Consider the following 20,500-nt stretch of genomic DNA (forward strand, 5'->3'; position numbering starts at 1 on the left):
CCAAAAGTTACAGCTTATGTTTAAATTGAGCACTATATCCCGCCACGGCAATCTCCAACATCATAGATATAATATTTAACGTTTAGCATAGCCATGGCGATATAGAGTGCTATACCTAAATATGAGCTGTAATTCCGATTGCTTGAATCAAGAGCACGGACTGTTTCGCGTTTAGGATAAGTTAAGGTGTAATTTACCCTGTGTACAATTGCCATAAGACATTTCTATAGAATAACTCGATATAAACGTTGTAGCTTAGACAGAATAACAAATAAAAGCAACGCGCCAACGCATAGCTTCCAACCCCGAGAGACCGTTGAATACGACCTTGACGAATTCTTATTTCCTACCGTTAGGCGTGACCTCGGTTTCGTATGCTGCGCACAGGAGCCTGAGCACTTCGTGACGTCACAAATCACAGGCTTCAACGGTACGAGAGGGGGTTGGCGAACGCTATGCAGGTTAGTAGAGCAGAGGCGTTGCGACGCTCTACGCCACCCCGAGTGACGTTCATTTCGACACCCTTATCGCGACAGGCGCGCAAGTCAAATACAAATTAATGACGAATTGTTAGTTATGTCACTAGTTAAGTGCTGCTTCGAAGCCGATGCGCCTGGTGTATTCGAACCCGTCATACAGAAGTGCATTGATCCTGGATGTGAGTAACACTGAAAAGCATAACAACAGGCGCAACGGATATGCGTTAATAAATTATCTTATTTTTGGCCCTGCTACTTACTGGATTGGATCTTTAAACGCTTAGAAAATAATTTACAAATTGAGTTCAAGTAAAATTTGTAATTTTGAAACACAAACTCGTTAAACATAAACCACGTAGCAACATCTATTATAAGTGTCGAACGGAAATATATTTAGGCTCTCATTCGGTAATTATTTATGTAATACTTATCTATGTTTGCCATTGGTAAGGTATAAATGAGAAGTTTTTTGATTTCGGAAAAACGGTGAATAAACTGCAACGTGGAAATGAGTTTTGTGCAAATCAAAAACATGTCAGTGAGGTATTACATCTTATAATTAAGCCGTAATTTTGACGGTCCATAAAAATATGGACGCATTTTTATTACGCATGTTGAAAAAATCTATCACTTGGACATCGCTGCAAAGTGAACAATAAAAACTCAATCATATATTTAATTATTTGTGATATTTATTATTATCAATCGTTTACGTTCTAAAAATTGGTAACTTTATAACATATTCTTGGCGTATTGCATTGCTTGTTTTAGCTACATTAGTTAAGTATTCTTCTGAGAACACCTACCACTCTTTCCTAGCCTCATAATGTTGTTTCAATACATTAATTGTCTGTAATATCGATTATAGAAGACTCTGCATTCTACACCGCTACGTTCGTCTGCCACAGGCTTTGCATGCCTAAACGCATTACTTTTCTTAGCTCCAGCATTTAACAGGATTACAATCATTTGAAAGGGCGATTCACAATTAATAACTGCCCAGTAGAGGGGATGTACGAAGATTTTGGGAAAAACATTCTTCCACCACCGCAATCGTATTGAAAATACTTTGTACTTGAGTTGCACGTGTCTGTGCAAATGTAATTTAAATTTGCTAAACCGTTCGATCTATTCTTTGATATTGTGCGCTGTCGCTTCAAGTGTGATAAAAAGTAAAGCGGCTATTATTGTGTAGAGTGTGGAAAGTTCCATTACTCGGAATTTTGGTACGTGGAAATTGCACACTTCAGGATAGCACTCTCAAAAATCAATATCCCTTATTACGTAAGAGTGAAATTAAATCAAGTCTCCTCAAAAGCTTGCGAACAATTTTTTTAGTCAAAATTCGTCATATCGACAAACCGACTCGATCAGGGATGACTTCCCTTATACCGACAATTGTTACCATTCATGGTTCATTGGTCGGAAATCAGCTCTAAGTCTTAGAAATTTAGTTTCACTTGCGAAGTGTACCAGGTAATACTGTCTACATGTGCCAGTACATATATGTATTAGGGTGGTCCTTATTTGGTGTGTTTTCGAATTTTTCTGTGGACAAGGCGGAAAAAGTTTGTAAATACCTAAGTACTCCTGCCAAGAGCATGAATTTTCCCATGTCATTTCAATGGGAATTCGGACTTACTGCACTATTATTTTCGCCCCCGCCTAAATAGTATTTTGAAAAATATGAAACTCGGCATATGTCTGTCCTATATTCATAGATATTCTACAAAAAATTGGGCGATTTACAACGACGAAATTAACAAAGTACCAGCGCATCAAAGTTGTGTCTTAAAGTAAAAAATCACCATTTAACGAAATAAATGGATTAATAAATAATATTAAACAATTACATTCTAATTTAACGAAATAAATGGATTAATAAATAATATTAAACCATTAGATTCTAATTGCTTAATATTATTTATTAACTCATTTATTTCGTTAAATGGTAATTTTTTACTTTAAGACACAACTTTGATGCGCTGGTATTTTGTTAATTTCATCGTTGTAAATCGCCCAATTTTTTGTAGAATATATATGAATATAGGAAAGACATATGCCAAGTTTCAGATTTTTCAAAATACTATTTAGACGGGGGCGAAAATAATAGTGCAGTAAGTCCGAATTCCCATTGAAATTACATGGGAAAATTCATGGCCTTGGCGGGAGTACTTAGGGTTGGCTTACAGGCTCCCGGTTTCGCGTACTTTTTTATTGATTTATTTGCAAACTTTTTCCGCCTTGTCCGCAGGAAAATTCGAAAACACCCAAATAAGGACCACCCTAATACATATCTGTACTGGCACATGTAGACAGTATTACCTGGTACACTAATTCATCAAATAGTCCTAGTTTTTCCTTTCGTAAACAGCATTTTCCTCATTCACATCAGGGGCTTCATTACAAAAATTACCAATGCAAGCATACTTTTCGTGTTCGCTGAAAATGTGACTAGGAATGTATGAAGAATAACAATTGAACTCTTGTGAATGAGTGTGCAAGAAAGGATGTGTGAGTGCAAGAGTCAGATTAGCATGAGTGGCAAATGAAAGATTGACCAACGAGTCTCATTTCAGGTACCAATAAATGTCAGGTACAATATGTCATTTCCAGTATTTTGTTTACTTTAGTTGACGATTAATTCTCTTCCAGCCTATACCGAACAGCTTTTTTGTAGCGACATCGAATGTTGGTACGCTATCTGATGGCCTGTAATGTAATCGATTGGACCATGGATATTCTCCCCTTTCTCGCAGATTCCTTCGTCTTGCTTTTAACGTTTTTCATATCGCATTGTGTCCACATTCCACTTTCTTAACGTACACATCTTAATTACCACGATACAGATTATAATCATTTCTCATTTCGTACACGCAGTCGTCACCATCGGCTATTAACACTGAGTATATCAGCACCTGTTAATCTACAGGGTACTTCTGTTAATTCTGGATAGACTTCATAGGTGTTGACGAGCTGCCTAGACTAGTATTTTGAGGTAAGACACCGATGGTCGGAAATTCGAATTTGGTACCGCGCGCTTGTTCGTAGTTTTTAATGAATCCGATGTGATCACTTTCCACACAATGTTTATTCAGTCATAGATAACAGTACGAAATTCTTGTGTGTAGTCGACAAAACAATAAACATGTCAATAAGAAAATAAAAAAAAACAATTTCCGGTGCTTATAAACAGAATTTGAAAGAGTTACGGAAAACAAAACGCCCAAGTATGCATATGCATATGCACAAATTTCATAATATCAAATGGTTGTTAATCTCTGCCTTCTTGTGAATTTGAAATTGGCGCCTGAAGGAGCTGAGTTAGAGAGGGGGAGTTCAACACCCGGCTGAGTGAGGCGCCGAGTACCGTGTACTATGAAACGTATAGAAGAAGGGCACTCTCTAATGGCCGGCGCGTTCAAAATTTGGTCAAACTGTACATGCGAATAAGGGTACATAAAATATCCGACGTGGCACTGATTGATACTGAGTTGACAGTAGGTCTAGGAACAGTGTGGCCTAAGCGCGTACCCCGTACTGATTGACTCCGCCATTTTTAGGAAAACGATCCCGCGAATTTCAAAATATTAGACAAATTACATACCAGCTTCAGAACGGTTCAGGTTGTGATACTTGAAACTCACTCGGAAACTCGCAGAAGAAAACTTAGTTTTTTTTTAATTTTTCTTTTTAAATTAATTTATTTCTGATAAACATTTATTCAATTTCACTGTGTCGACTGTTCTACAATATTTTTTATTATTGAGATTTAGACCAAAACAAGTTTCTATACACGTAAATAATCGTATATTTATAGTTTACATTTTTTATCACAATCTTACATAATTTTATTTCTATACATTTTCCTACAATGTCCGCAAATTTTTATTGTTTCGTCATATTTTTACATTCATATATTACTATCTTTGGATCTACTTTGTCGTTTATACGTTTATCTAATACAGTTTACTAAACATGGTCTCTTGAAATTTTGCAAGAAAATTTACAGTATGTATACCTGTTATTCAATATTTATCATATATTTAATACAATTTCACCCGTAAGTGCAAAAAAATAAGGCTCTCGATTGATTTAAAAAAAAACTTTATTAAGAAACATTCGCATAAAGATGGTTTCATATGTTACGGAATTCATTCCGCCCGAACGTAGCGCCTAGGGCGATAATTGAATGTTTAAGTGGATACACGTTTCAAAATTATTGTTGTACGCTTTTTGTTATTACTTTAATTTTATTGTATAATGTTTATTTTTCATCAGAAGAGCGATGCGCTATTAGTAATGTAAGATATGAATCCGCATCATGTGTAACCATCAAAACCTCAGTCAACGCCAAAAGTGATATTTCTCAATTTTGAATTCTGGGGTTTATATTTCCTCAATATGGCGTCTGCCATACTGTTCCTAGATCCACGGTCTTATATACAGGTCTGGAAACTCGCTCAAAATTTCATTGGTGGGAGTGTCCTCTTATTGAAGCACCGGCCGTTTCGCCTAGTGACCACGAGTGTCGCTGCTATCGAGGGATTCAGGCTGTGTGAGAGAGACGGAAACCGGTTTCAAAACCACGGACAGTCAGCAAACTGTTTCCATCTCTCTCGCACAGTCTGAATCCCTCTATCGCAGCGACACTTATGGTCACTGGGCGAAACGGCCGGTGCTTCAATAAGAGGACATACCCCCACCACCAGAGTTTCCAGACCTGCATGTAAGACCGTGTCTAGATCCACTGTACCACAAAGTAATATTATTACTTCGTGCACTGTACTATGCAAAAATGGCAAAAATGCATCAGCGCCTTACGGCAGCGTTTCCTATGTGTTAATGTGTGTGTGTATGTACTGAATCGCGACTCCCCACCACTCCTCGATTACCTAAGGACGTCGGCATTTCGAGCTATCGAAATCTGTAGTCGATTGAAAAGCGATGAGCCTCTGTAAGTGCAGAAGAATGAAAGGGCCTTTTAAATTCCGAAAATAGATGTAATCCCGATTAAAATATAACAAAAGATTGTCGCCATTCCGGAGTGGGTGACATGCTGGGTAATAGATGCACAGTTGCTATCCCTGAAGTATTTCTATAAAAAAATATCGCGAGATATACGTACGCGTTGCGTGTGTCATCTATACCGAGCTATCTATTGACCTGCCTCTTATATCTGTTTACCAATTTCCAGGCTGCTGTTGGTGTTGCTCGGCCCTACGCCCAAGGTACAAAAGACTCGTGGATAACATTTTCCCAGTCAATCCTCAGGTGAGAATCTTATTTCACCCTCGATCAGTCTAAAGGCAATAAGTCTTCTGATAACAGATATGTGCATGTGTAAGTCACTCATACTTAGAATGTCACAATAGCGACAATGAGTAATAATACAGTGTTAAGTAACAACCGCATGAAATAAAATCCGAGTCACTCCTTAATTTATTCATTTTTTCTCTCGTGCTAAAACGAGGTATTTGTCTTCTTTCCATCTATCCACATGTCTTTTAATCACACCCTTATGGCGTATGATCATATTAATCACATCTATATTGTCATTGGCTTAGCGAAAGTACCTATAATTATCCTTTGCATGAGCTATGGGAAGGCTTAACTTCATAGAGCTTGACTAAACTGTTCAGGAAAACACATGATTGATGACTGAGAATCATCTATGGTTTTTAAAAACGGAATTCAAATAATCATGGATATTTCTTCCTTGATGTTCTCGCATAACACTTACATCCTTCTAACTTTTGTTTTCAAACAATTTTAAATGTATTTTATAGCATTGAAAAATGATTGTTTTTTTTGTCATTGGTATGGTTTACTGTTTGTCAATCAGTGGACAATTTTCTAAAAATACCACACCATACCACAGTCCAATGCCAAAAATATCTGTTCGAGACAGCCTTTTGGGTTTGCGTAATTTAAGTTCAAATAGGACAATATAGATGCTGATAATAAAAAATAATTTATTTTGCTAAGGAACAATCTTAACAAAAGTTGATGATGACGACGTTTTTGTTTTTTCCTTGAGCAGGATGGCTTGGTCAAAAACAATATGGAAAAGCTAACATTTTACTCCTTGAGCAGTCCTGAAAAATTGGACCGAATTGGGGAATACTTGTTTCAGCGTGCTTCCAGAGATATTTACCGGTAAGTAAAACTTACTAGTCAAGATTAGACTCCTGTTCTCCAAAAACCTCCAAAGTCCCCATAGTATCCTTCAAGTTACAGAGTACTTGAAGTAATCAGACGATATCATGAAATTCAAAACTTACCCTGAAAGTCTCTCAAATTTTTGCACATTCTGTCACGTTGTGAAGTCGTTAAGGAGATTTGTCAATCGTAAATTAATATTTTCTCTGTAATCTTATTACGAGTTAATCATACATTAATCATTTATTAAATTTGTACATTGTTAAGCTACAGTGATTCTCCAGGAAATGCAAGAAATATGCAGAATTATAAACAAGAGCTCAAAATAATGATTCTTCATCTAAAAACACTTTAAATCAGCGAAAATGGGGTATATTGATTCAATTTCACATACGACGTACAACGATTCAATTTATTTAAAAATCAATGCTCTAAAATCCCAGTTCAACCATGTTTTTCATCACACTAGTATCATTACAGAATTTTTCACGATTCCATCGACATTGACTTAACAATATTCAATTTACTATTGAAACAAAAAAGCTTAAAAACGAATTGATTTGATTAATACTTTATGTGCGACCACACTGTAACCGATGTAATAAAAACTATTAATTTTTGATATACCAACCTCCTCAATAAAATCATACGAATATCCTGAATCTTACTTGTGTACTGAAAGTTTTTCTATTTTTCGAAAATCCAAAGTATTTCCACATTTCAAATTTGTTTGCTTATTAGGTACTATAAACCAGTAACATAATTTACTGTTGCAAGAGATTTCTATAATCATCCAGGTTGCACCAAAGTAGGTTGTAAAAATTAGCGCCACTTGCACATGCAACTAGTTTATTCCAAATCTTTTTCCTATCTGGGTAGAGTCGACTGACTGTGAGATTTCCCTCACATACTACCAGATAACGTTAAATTTAGATCACCTTGAGAAATCCAATCCGACTTTGAATCTGAATCTCTCCTTCTTTACATGTATAGATGTACCACATTTTGCTCTGCCTCATTTAGAAGAAATTTTAACTATTTGAAATCAGGTTTACAGTAATGAAATTCGACCAATATTCTTGATCTCATCTAACAATAAAACGACATTATTTATCAACACCAATGAACAGTGCATGATTTTTATTTATTACACAGACGTCGCAATGGATTCGTCATCATTGCTATGGAGGCGATGGACCAACTTCTGGTTGCTTGTCATGCTCAGACTTTAAACCTGTTTGTGGAAAGTTTTTTGAAGATGGTCCAGAAGCTGCTAGAATCGTCAGAACCTCAACTACAAATATTGGCTACACAATCCGTAAGTGGTTAGATCTGTTCTAGATGTGTCAATGTATTGTGTTGCACTCGTAACAAGGATGTGGCCTCGAACATTGCAATGTCACAATCAAAATATTGTTGTTATCTCCTTTCTCACTATTTTCCGTTTTTCAAAGAAACTATATTTGAGCTAATACTCAACTGAATAACATACACAATAAATCAACAAAACAAATCAACCAAGATTTGAGTTGTTTGTTACTTTTTCTACAAATGAAAATTTCTCTCCGATCAATTTCATTTCAATGATTGAAACTTCTAGTACTCTTACATTGTGGTTTCGGAAAGTATATCTATGCAATTATTTATATCAAGACCACATTCTTGTTAATTTTGTATTGAAAAATATATTGTACGCAAAAGTAGACACAACAGTGATAATTGTTTGGGATTTTTGATGCTGCATCCTGTGTGCATCTGATTGTTTGCACGCAAATCTTGGGGTTGGCTTCTCTAACTTTTGCTAAATTGTGCGTAGATATATTAGCGGAACATATACTATGTGATTTAATGCAGTTGAGCAAAATGCTTCGTTCTCCTAGTTTGTCAGGTTTGCCAACATCGAAGAGGATACGCCGTCTTATCACACACGTTACGATTTCTTTGTATCAAAGTTCTCTGCAATGTGCCACTCCAATCACAACGACTTGGCAATTCGCAAACAAATACGCCTTGCCGGGATACAGGGGCTGCAGGTAAGGATGTAAAAAAAATTGTTTTAATTCATCGGACAGTCAGTTTCGTATTTCTTCTTTTTCGAAAAAATCGACATCCAGGATATCACGATGAATTTTTTTTCACAGGGCGTAGTAAGAAAAACACTATCTGATGATTTAGTAGAAAATATTTGGGAACCTGTACATATGGATAAAATTGTTCCTTCACTGCTGTACAATATGCAAAATTCTAGGTAAGTAGCAGTGTGATGTATAAAAATTGACTAAAATCGTAAATGCTGATTACCTCCAATTTTAATGAACTACATGTCAAATAGATATTTTGAGAAAGAGAATGCCACCCCAGAAAGTCCAGCTGAAGAGAGATCAGATCCGCCACAGTTTGCAGAAAGTTGCATGCGTGAATTAGTTGGGCGTGCTTCCTTTGGACATATACGCTGCGTAATTAGACCAGTGTTAAGGTAATTCTTACTATATATGTAATTCTTCACTGCAAACACAAATTTGTCGATTATAATTAAAGTGTTGAATCTAATCGTTTCTTGTACAGGCATTTGGATTTGCATCAACTCTGGGTTCCCAACTGTTTCGCAATCCACACCTTCCGTATCATCATGTTTTCCATTCAGGTAAGTCTCTTCCATTAGACCAGAAATTTTTTATTCCAAATCACATTGCTATTATCTGATATCATTTTTCAGTCACAATATTCCTACACAGTCGTTGAAGCTCTAATGACTCATCTTGACGAGAATTCTAAATCTACTCCAAAAATACGAACGAGTATCGCTGATACTTTATCGAAGATTATTTCGATCGCTGCTGGGGAGAGTGTTGGTAAGAAAATTAATGGAATTCAAGCATACAGTATGAGCGTGTTTGTGAAGATAAAAGACACTTAACAATCAGTGTAAATTATTTTAAAAATCTTAGGTCCATCTGTATTGGAAATTATAAATTCCCTGTTATCGCACCTTCGTGTAAGTGTAACAAGAAACCTGCCATCAAGTAATGACGAACAACTCTACCAAGAAGCACTGATCAATGCATTAGGAGAATTTGCAAATCATCTTCCTGATTACCAGAAAATTGAAATAATGATGTTTATCATGAGCAAAGTTCCCTACAGCGAACCTGACAGTACAGCTTCAGTGGGAAAGGGAGACGTTTTACTTCAGAGCATTCTTTTGAAATCACTACTCAAGGTAAGATGATAGTTTATCCATTAGGGGGATACATACAAGTAGGCAACTGAAAAAAATAGGTATAAAAAGTGAGTAAATTTTATGAATTTATATCTACAACCAAATATCCAATTCAATTGGGATTAGTTTTATTTAAAAGTATGTAGATTAAGCTTCATTCACATGTTTTCGTTATCAGAATCAATTAATAGGAAGCATTTTTATTAGAAATAACATGAATCATTTCACTCGGTGACACATTTTGTGGCTCTCACGGTATCTCATGAATGGCTCAACTAATTCACTTTAAATTTGGAGACAGCACTGCTGGATATTTTATATTTTTTGCTGTTATCTGAAAGTTTTTCGTTCTTCTTTCACAAAAATAGTGACCGTTTGAAATTGTAATTCGATTTTTGCCAAAAATTCATAACTTTTTAAATTTAATCAACTACAAAAATACGCTTATTAAAACTAATGGGTGAGATAGTCTAAGAATCTATCTCCAAATTTGAATTACAGAGCCATTTTCGATGTATTATGGGAACCACAAAACATGTCGGGAGCAAAATCTTTAACGTTATTATCAATAGTAACGCATCACATTAATTGATTCAAGTCTAAAAAAAATGTTAGCAAAGCTCGTCAACATATTCTTGAATCAAACAAGCCCCGATCAAATAGCATTATTAGTTGACAAAATATCAATTCGCAAGATAGACCCACTTCTTCAGCCATCTTCTCATAGATACTGCATTTAAGGAATGAAAGTCTGCGCTGTGCAGCGTCTTGAACTACAGTTTTTTAAACCCACTTTACTTTCAGGTCGGCACAAAGTACCAAACAATTCATTTGAATACAACATTTCCAATAAGTTTCTTGGAACCCCTGCTACGCATGTCATTGGCACCAGATCCTGAAATGAGATTGCTGGTGCAAAAAATTCTGCACACTCTGATCGACAGGCATCGCAACATTGACAAGTTAGCGACACCCACGTAAGTTGTACATACTTGTTCAATTTCATACATGAAGCTCCATCTAAAATACTATTGTACGTGGTTTTATCAATAAATTGTAAGCAATAGTTGAATTTATATATACAACGCCACTTCACTAAAATTAAATTCTTTCAGCATCAACATAGGAAATCTGGAACTTGTCATTGAAAAATCTTCACGACCTGATGTAATCTTCGTTCGGAAGCACGGCCCAGAAATTTATCAGGCTTTATATGAATCATTAGAACTACCAAGCAATACAGTTGAAAATATCGAAGCTGTGTACACAACACTCGCTTTACTTGCTGTCGAACTCGCAACCGAAGAAACCGTTTTGGAATTACTACGACTTGTACTGAGCCTGCAAGACTTGGCTCTCACTAGTGGACAAATTAGCAATTCCCTTAAATTCAATCTACATGCAGTTGTGATGTCCCTCTTGGTTCTCATTTCGTACGTGTGCAATATAACGTCCCTCATGGATTATGCGAGTAAGGTAAAGTTTAATTTTCATCCTGTTCAAGATATTTCCAATACCATATTTGTCTCACAGAAATCTGATTCAGAAGAATATTAATGATTGTAACACTGCCGTGAGTCTTCGTTTTTTCTTTGTAAGTTCACAGAAATCTATTTTTAAAAGTCATCTTTCTTCAATTTCACTATTTTTGCATCAATCTCATTTTTCAATAATCTTGCCCAGTTTTTTAAACTGCCAGTTTGTAGTAGTAGTTGAGAAGAGTTTTTTTTTTATTTTTTCAGATCTTCAAATTTGAACTTTTGAAAATGCCGTGTCCTTTTCAAGTAACTCTACCTTGAAAATCATAACTCACAGGAAAAAATGTTGGGTTGAAAATTTGTAGTTCTTAATTGACTTTTACACTGATTTTTTCTCATGTTTTTAACTGCCTTGAAAAGGGAATTTTTCTTCGAAAAACATTAACATTATTTTTTTTCTGCAAAAGTGAGAAACGAATCAAAATTGTTTAATCATATGGAATATGAAACAATTCAAAGTGTACCTCTTGCTAACTTCTTCCAGGAAAATTTGTGTGGTGTAAGTGGCAATAGAAAATGATTGATAGTTGGCTAACATAAAAATGTTTTTGACAAGACAGTACTTGGCTCCAATATACAGAGTGAATCTTCGTCACAGCAATAGTGAGCGATTATTGATAGAGTACTCTAATCTCTAAATCCGTTCACGTCCACGTGTAATAGCACACATCGAAAAATTCGGTCTGTAATCACATACTATTATTGTGATGCGACGAAGTATGAATACAAGAATGCGAAGCTTCAGCCAACTGCAGTTCCTTCCTCACCCAACCCCGAAGTACATTCACCCTGTATAATTTTGCATGATCTTTATTTTTTTTACTCTGGAACTAAACTTTGTAACACTGTGGAGACTTTTTTCTTTTAAATATACACATATATCCAAAACATTTGTGTATTCTACAGCAGAGCATTAAGTGTTAGAAGAGGAAAGTTTTGTTTTAGTATTTCAACGAAAAATCATTTTTCAAGTTTGATAGCATATTTTTTTTCCCCATAGGAAAATTGATTGAAAACTACAACTTTTTCGTCACTGATATTTTTCATTGCAACCGTTATTTTGCCAGTGTGCATTTACTTAAAAAAATGGACCTTCTTCTAAATAATTGTATTAAATTATTTAAATGGAGTTTTTTCAACTAGTGCTATGAACTGGCAAGACTTCAAAAAGTTTCATGTGCTCGGTGAAAAAAGTGGTCGAGACTGCAAATAATGCTTGAAATTTGAAACGATCTTTTGCAGTTGGTTGAAGCACGTGAGAAAGAAGCTGTGCATCTTTTGCCTGAGCTCAAATCCCGTTACGATGGTGAATCTCAACTTTCAACGCGACTGCCACCCTCAGTTATCATCGATCAAGCTGTTGTAAGCGAATGTCTGAAGGGAGCAGGCTTAGACACTGGAAAGTTACAGCAAGGACCGGGATACAGCAGTAGCTCTCTTCAGCATAGGTAACCTATGTTATGTTACCCAAAATTTCTAATTATTGTTTTCGAATGAATTCTGATCCTTATCTTGTCAAAGTCTGAACCCCATGTTTTTGAATTAATAACTATTTTTCGTAGACATTCATGGGTAGACAGCACTGGCCGAAGCTCAATGGCTGATATAAATGCTGGTGGAGCGGAGCTCGATAGCGCTGGTTCATCTCCTGGTGTGCAAAAGGTACAGCTATCATTTCGACCCCATATACTATTGAAAGTCGTGACATATCGTTATTAATCCCGAATCAATAGATTCTGAAACTCTGGGCTATAGAAAACCAATCCAGCTGGGAGAGTTCCAAAATTCTAAATCATGAAAATCATAACGATGTATCTACCTACACCCTGCTCAGTTCCACCAGCGACCATCCCTTCGCTGAAATAGATCCTGTTAGTTTAATTTCCCATAGAGTCGTTTCTTTTGTACAATATACTTTCAATTTATTATTACTGCTGAGTTGCGCCAATGCATTAGTAACTCAAAGTTGCCTCATCATGATTTCTAGAAATTGCCTGGCGAAGAATTAACGTTTGAAAGTATGAAGAGAATTCTAACAGAGAGCGGAGAGACTCGTAGAGAAGCTGAAGAAGAAAGGCGTCTGCAACTTTCGCAGCTTTTCAGAACTGCTCCTTTCCAGGATCTAGTTGTCAAGACACAACCAAAGGTGAGTAATCAATGGCGCTTGAAAGAGACTTCCACTTCTTATTACCTATCATGATAATTGATCATTAATGTCAACGATCTTACACGTTTCTCATGTTTCAGCATGACATGCTGCAAAACAAGTTATCAGAAATATTTAATACGCTCACAGTTGAGCCAAGAAACCCAATTCAACCAGGAATCCCGCCAGCTGATGCAAAGCCAAGTCAGACACCGGCATATGAAGTTCATTTTCCAGAATTATTTGTTTACTGATTTGATTATCGTTCAAAGATTTAAAATACTGGGGTTTGTTTTATTTGTTTTTAATTAATTCAACTTTCTCCATTTCTAATAATATCACAATTCCTGTACGCTTTAAAATCGTACAAAGTCATTTGTTGCACCGTATCGATTTAATTATTTCATCAACTTTTCGTTACCTTTAGTTCTAATTCTTGACTGCAATCAATTTTTTTTTAATGACCATACATCCAACTGATACAATCCCTAATTAGTTGAAGTACGGTCGTTTTCATGTGGCGGCTTTATAATTTATACACATATACCTATTTAATCCGTACAATAATTTCCTCACAAGCGAATAAAGATTACAGCACTCCATTATCTATGTTATTGGAATATGTAATTAAAATATTTCATTAACAACAATAACATTAGATAGCTATGTAAGCCGAGAAATGAAATACATTAATTTACCATTTAGTTACGATATTATAATTACTTAAGAGAACAATTAGTTTGAATTTTGGTTTTGTAAAAAATTTCGACTTTTTTAAAAGTATTTTTACATAATGTTTCTAATATTTCTAAGGAATTTTTCCAATCAATCGATGAATTTGAAAAGGGGAAAAGGGGCAATAATTTAAATGATTAAAATAATGTTTAGAGTTTACTGCTATGTGGCTAGTTGTGTAATTTTTAGTATAACTTAAAGGTATTAATTCAAATGGTTTCGAAAACAATTTTTCCAGACAAATTTCTTGAATATCAAGATATTTTCCTATGGTGATCAAACTCGATTATTTCTAAAAACGAGGTATTGAATATACTAATTACACTCAATACGAATCGTTAGATAATAGATCAAATACTAATTATCATTAAGAATTACAGTTCATTTGGACGCGATCACAACTGTAGAACACAAAATACTTGATGATACTCTAAAGTTGCGTGTGTATGTACATACCTATTCAATGACTAATAACAGTCAATACTGCATTGAATAGAACACATTAAATTAAATACATTTTCAGTAGTCGCTTACATACACAAACTTTACACTCAAATGTAGTTTGAAATAACCACAACTTGAGCAATATAGGAGCTGTAGAATACTATAACGTAAAAGAGATGCATATTGGAACTTATGCCACATCATCAACATAAAAAGCAGTTATAAAACATTAGTTCTGAAAAATATCACCGCTTGTTACTTGCAAAATTAAAATCATGTATATTTGATGTTTTTTAGTTACGGTACATGGATAATATCAAATCAAAAGGCATGTAACTCGTTTCTGTTAACTCTCTTTGGCAAGGAAAGTGTGTCAATTACTTAAATGCTATTACTTCACCGGAACTTTTTATGACAGACTACCGATTTTGATAAATCCCTGACTATGTGAGTAAATTGCATTGAAAGACCATTTCCTTGACAACTCCTTCTAATTCTGCATCACAGTATCACTAAAAAATTCTGTGAGAACCCAAAAATTTTCTCGCCAAGTTGTAGATAAATAGATATTGCTATGCGTAAAATGTATATTCATCGAATTGTTATTTAATTTAATTGATATTAACCAATAAAAATGAACGTGTAAGAATTCCTGATTGTTTAGCGTTTATTGTAACGGAGTGTAATACATAATAAAAATTAAGATTCATTTTCTAGTGAAGGTGCAGATGAAATTCAGTTTCCTTTTCAGTTGAACATAGCAGATTGTTTATTGAATTTGATCACATAAATTATGTCTATTGCATATTACATATGGTAAATATCATCCATATTTAAATAATTTGTACAAAAAATTCAGACAGTAGATATCCTGAAATAATCAAATGGAACGAGCACAGTTTGTTTTATTATATCGAAAAAAATAGTATGAGTTGAACACAGTGAATTGACACAAATTATTTCTCACCACAATCACAAATACGAATAAGAAATTTTGGATTTAAATGCCACCTGGTTTGAAAGTGGAACTTTGAGTGCGAAACTCAAATATATACGTAATAATGTATACATGTGTACGATCAAGGTAGATTTCAGACGCGCAATAGTTTCATTAGATACCATTTGACAAAATTTATACTTATACATAGATATATGCATATGCAGTCGTAGCTAACAAGTCATTGAATTAAGTTTGATAAAACGATTATAGGAGTGAAGTGGATGGATATTATCTAACTAATTGTCATAATTCAAAATGCTATTTTAAGACAAAGTTTCGAACATTCTTCAACGTTGTTTCTGTGCGCCAGGATGAAATCTGATGTGTTTGGTTGTAAATTCATTCTTCATGGCTCTACCTTCAGCAGCTCCACGTCGAATATGAGTGTCGCATTTGGCGGAATAGTGTGCTTTTGTCAAGGTTCGTAATCATGATCAATTATTAAAATTTAATCAACAGGGGAGTAAAAAAAAATATACCGTACATTAGTTTTCGAAATGGAAGTGAAAGAAACTTTACATGTACATACGATTATCTCCCTGAAAAAACATTATTCTATCTTTCAGCCCTGAATATTGGTTCCTGTTTCATTAGATATCGAATGGTCTAAAGTAAGTGTACCAAGAAATTTTCGAATACATCAAAAAATCAACTCGCCATTTGCCATTTCAACGAAACCTTGTATGATGTGCCGTTTTTGTTGCCTGCATCACATGGCAGGAATGAAACGTCATAGATTTACAGAAGGAAACCACAGCTCTGATACTTCAGAGTAAAAATCATGACTAGCAATAGTTATTCCAGCAAAGAACTAGTATGTTGATTAAAACATCTGTATAAACTTTTTTTGAATTATGAGCAAGGAAAAGCTTATTCGAGAGGTGAGAGATCAGAATAAAATCAATCGAATTTTATAAAAGACTTGAATTGTGACAATATATCATATTAAAGGATATACGCCAGGGTGCCCTCGGGAACCGTAGGCAAAATCAGGTGAACAAGTAAGTCTAGCGCGTTCTCCGATACACATCTGGGCTACTCCTTGGTCCCATCCTTTGATCACTTCACCCTTACCAATCTTGAACTTGAAGGGAATTCCACGGTCTCTGCTCGAATCAAACTTCTTCCCAGAGGTAAGGGTACCTGATACAAAGGTAAACCGTATGTTGTGAAAAAAAATCCTCACAAATTCCGCGGTTTTCTAGTTTGCCATAAAAATGTAGAGTTGGATAATATTTTTGGATCAGTTCTGCTAGTTTGTTGTGGGAATTTATACATATACATACATATATATATATATTTGTTTCTCTAATACCATATTATAAGGTTGAACTTCATAATTCTGATCTAACGGTGCATTTTTCCAAAAACTCGTTATTCTGCAACCTTGGTATTCTCTAAAATTCAGTAGACTATAATGAAGGAAAACATTCATATTTTTAAAACTCGCGTATTTTTTTTTTGGCAAATTTATTCCATCTGTACGAAATTGAATATTAAGTAGCTAAAACTTGTTTTATGCAACACTATTTTGCAAAACTAAGGTCGAGCTTAACAGGGTTGTTTGTTAATTTTTATGCTACCAGGGGTTTAAACGCTTTCAAATTGATAAAAAATTCCCTGCATATTTGAGTTCTCCATATCAACTCTAAGAAAATCCTCTTTGTAATCGAACTGTCTTATAAAAATCACGTGGGAAAAACTTTTTGCGCTTTGAAATTTTATAAGTCATTGACGAATATACTGACAATAATGGAAAATATGTATTTTGGTAAAGTATTGAACGCTCTATAAAAAAGCTTTGATGCATAAGATTCGTAAATAAAAGCGTTCATATATTAATTAACGTTCAAAGTTTAATTTATGTAATATTATCATTCTGTCAAGTGTAGCTACTATGTAAACAACTATATCATAAAATATATTACAATATTCATCAATGACTTGTAAGATTTCACAAAGCAAAAAAAGCTTTTCCCATGTTATTTCCATAAGATAATTCGATCACAACAGAGATTATCTTTGAGTTTATACAGAGGGCTCAAATTTTCAGAAAATTTCTTTTTATAAATTTGAAAGCATTTTAGCCCCTGGGAACATAAGAATTCAAAAACAACCTTATTAAGGATCACCCTTATAGTATACGCATCTTTCTTTACCCATGTTAACAAAGAAGGGCATTGGAGTGTGTAACAGGTCACTTTTACACTCTAGTAAATACAAGTACTCTTTTTTACACTATGCTTAAAATTTTATTTGCCTTGCATATTTGAAATATATATATCTTCAGTTTGCGCATGAGCTCATCTACGTCTCATATTGCAAACATTTACACTCAGCGTAAAAAAATCTACTTTTTTTTCCTTAGTGCACAATTTACTGTTACTATCTGAATACCTGTTAATCTTTGTGAAAAATTTTCAGACAATATTGAGAAAATGTAAAAAAATCACAATATCGGAACCGTGATATAAAATTTGAAACAAAATACGTATAATTTGCTTCTCTTCCACAATTACTCCATGTGGTAAATTCAGAAAAGTAATAGCACCAAAATACACTGTTTCAGCTACTCAACTATATTTCACTTTGTTCAATGCAGGTTTACTTACGAAACTCATTTAGAAGTATTAATAAGCACAAATATTTCATTCCATTAATGAAACTAACAAATGGATCACGCTTCAAATAATTTCAATTTTAGTAACATCGCAGACATAAAGAAATCTTGCATAGGATTTAAATAAATTGAAAATATATTAACGAAGACAAAAACGTGGAATTATGCACAAAATGGTGAAGTTTTTAAAAACAATATATAGTTTGCCAGAAAACTTTTTGGGAACTCCTTTCAGTAATGAGGTTGAAGTTTGTAACCTTGATGCAACAAAATGTGCACACAAAATTCGGTTACTTGAACTATTCGAGATCTAGACAACAAACAAAAATATAAAGAATAAAACTAAATGATTATTTAAATAACGACTTATATGTTCAAATTTTTTTGTAAACTTGTACGCCTTGTAACAATAATTTCACTGTACCGACTGTACTTCTTTTCATGCACTGTATTTATTACATTAAGGTTACGAAGTTCAACCTCATTTGATGCTTCCATAATTATTCACTGCGGTATCAATTCGTGGACTTTTGCAAAACTATTTTGCTGTATACTTCAATAAAATTTAAAGAAAAAAATAATTTTACCCAAACAGTGCATACGCGTATTGTGAATAGTGTATATGAATATAAAAAAATATAAGTATACGTGTAATAATACTGACCTGTATAGTGGACCACAACAGTTTGTCCGGTTTTAGGGTAGGTCGAGCCTAAATAGAAGATAAAAGTACATGGGCATTACAGAATATTGAAATCAACAGTCTCGTGAATTGTACATGACAGTGTAGAGCTGATACTTTACTTTGAAAGTATAATTGAAATTGTGACGTATGAGAGAAAATGAATAATGTACATTGTTGGCCTGAAGTAAAAGTAAACCTCGCTTTGCACGTCTTAAGGGAAGAATAAATTCCACCAAAAAAATTATTTGAGTTCAATCGGCAGATTTATATGAACAAAATACATTTTATCATGTGTAAAAAATCGATCCACCTGCAAATTCGATAATCGAAAAAAAAATTATAATACAATGTAGGATAGAATGAACACCAAACGGAACTCAGAAGCATGACAAGGATAGATTTTCATTCCTGTATTCAACCACCACACCAATTATGGAGATGGTCGTATTTTTACGGGATTTTTTAAATACAGCAACCAAATTGTGCCTGAAAAAATACTGTGGTGTCAAAGCATGTGCGTGCAAGGCATCATGAAGGGAAAAAAGGAAAAAAATTATTTACGGGAAAATCGAGGTATTCTAGAAACAGAAATATTAATTTCCCTTTTATTTCTTATACGTATAGCCTCTGAATTCAGTGATATATCGGAGGATATCGTCATCACACACATGCGCGGTTAGTTTTCAACTTCTATTATCCACGTCAAATTTGCAACGATACGCGAACTGGTTATAATGCTTGGTCTGTTCGGATGCTCGAAAGTATTTGCGCAATAGACGAGTGGAGAAGAACGCAGAAAAATGAATGAGTAAACAAAGAAATGAGAAACACTTGCTGAATTTAGAATAACCGTTGGAAAATAAAATGAACGTGAATATAATTACCGTCTCCAGGTGAAAGAACTTCAACATCCACGCCCATAATTGCTTATTTTCTGTGGGAAATATGTGTATTTATTAACTGCGAAAGTTATAAATCTCAAATGAAAAACAATATCGGATTCTGATGATTATCGGATTTGTGAGAAATCCTAGTAAAGCCAACAAGCTACCTTACCTCGTGCTCTGACGACCGAATGCGAACCGAAATGCCGTTCACCGAACAATCTGGTCTCCTACTATTCCTAGGCTTATACGCTGGTCGGACTCGTTGACTCACGGGCCTATACGCTGAACCGCTGCCTTTGAGAGAGGCCTTAGCCTCTCATTGGCCCTCTTAGAGCGTATACTAGTGGAGGTAACCTCGCGTGACAGAAAGTGACGCGGAAGAGTGAGATAGAGCAGTTGTGCCATGTATGAATGTACAACCTGTCTCTCTCGCTCTGCATCCTGGTTGGTCGATACGTTTCCTCTCAGTCAATCAAATACAGAGTGAGAGAGACGGAGTATCCGGGGTAACCCGGAGATATATATTTCGCTCTCTCATCACTACGGCCATGGTTTTCGCATGGTCGCCGGCAAAGGTAGAGCTA

General features: G+C 34.8%; 2 protein-coding genes across 4 annotated transcripts; one reads left to right on the forward strand and one right to left on the reverse strand.

The window, feature by feature from the left end:
- The first annotated feature begins 472 nt into the window (after nt 1-472).
- On the forward strand, nt 473-14,961 carry LOC124178872 (protein EFR3 homolog cmp44E). 3 transcript variants are annotated; one of them, XM_046562634.1, is made up of 16 exons: nt 473-658; nt 5,677-5,753; nt 6,523-6,638; nt 7,797-7,959; nt 8,522-8,674; nt 8,783-8,889; nt 8,974-9,117; nt 9,207-9,285; nt 9,358-9,493; nt 9,590-9,861; nt 10,666-10,838; nt 10,977-11,337; nt 12,642-12,847; nt 12,962-13,061; nt 13,387-13,545; nt 13,647-14,961. In XM_046562634.1, exons 1-16 carry the CDS (start codon nt 577-579, stop codon nt 13,797-13,799), a joined length of 2,481 nt encoding a protein of 826 aa, XP_046418590.1. In that variant the 5' UTR covers nt 473-576; the 3' UTR covers nt 13,800-14,961. The 3 variants fall into 3 exon arrangements, with proteins under 3 accessions (XP_046418590.1, XP_046418592.1, XP_046418591.1); XM_046562636.1 differs by lacking the exon at nt 473-658 and adding an exon at nt 5,255-5,542; XM_046562635.1 differs by lacking the exon at nt 473-658 and adding an exon at nt 5,255-5,436.
- On the reverse strand, nt 14,423-20,232 carry LOC124178875 (peptidyl-prolyl cis-trans isomerase Fkbp12). Its single transcript, XM_046562641.1, has 5 exons — nt 20,086-20,232; nt 19,914-19,963; nt 19,009-19,056; nt 16,681-16,867; nt 14,423-16,128 (listed from the first exon to the last, which is right to left on the reverse strand). Exons 2-5 carry the CDS (start codon nt 19,948-19,950, stop codon nt 16,071-16,073), a joined length of 330 nt encoding a protein of 109 aa, XP_046418597.1. The 5' UTR covers nt 19,951-19,963; nt 20,086-20,232; the 3' UTR covers nt 14,423-16,070.
- Between the last annotated feature and the right edge of the window lie 268 nt (nt 20,233-20,500).

Source organism: Neodiprion fabricii, chromosome 3 (genome assembly GCF_021155785.1).
Source record: "Neodiprion fabricii isolate iyNeoFabr1 chromosome 3, iyNeoFabr1.1, whole genome shotgun sequence".
NCBI lineage: Eukaryota > Metazoa > Arthropoda > Insecta > Hymenoptera > Diprionidae > Neodiprion > Neodiprion fabricii.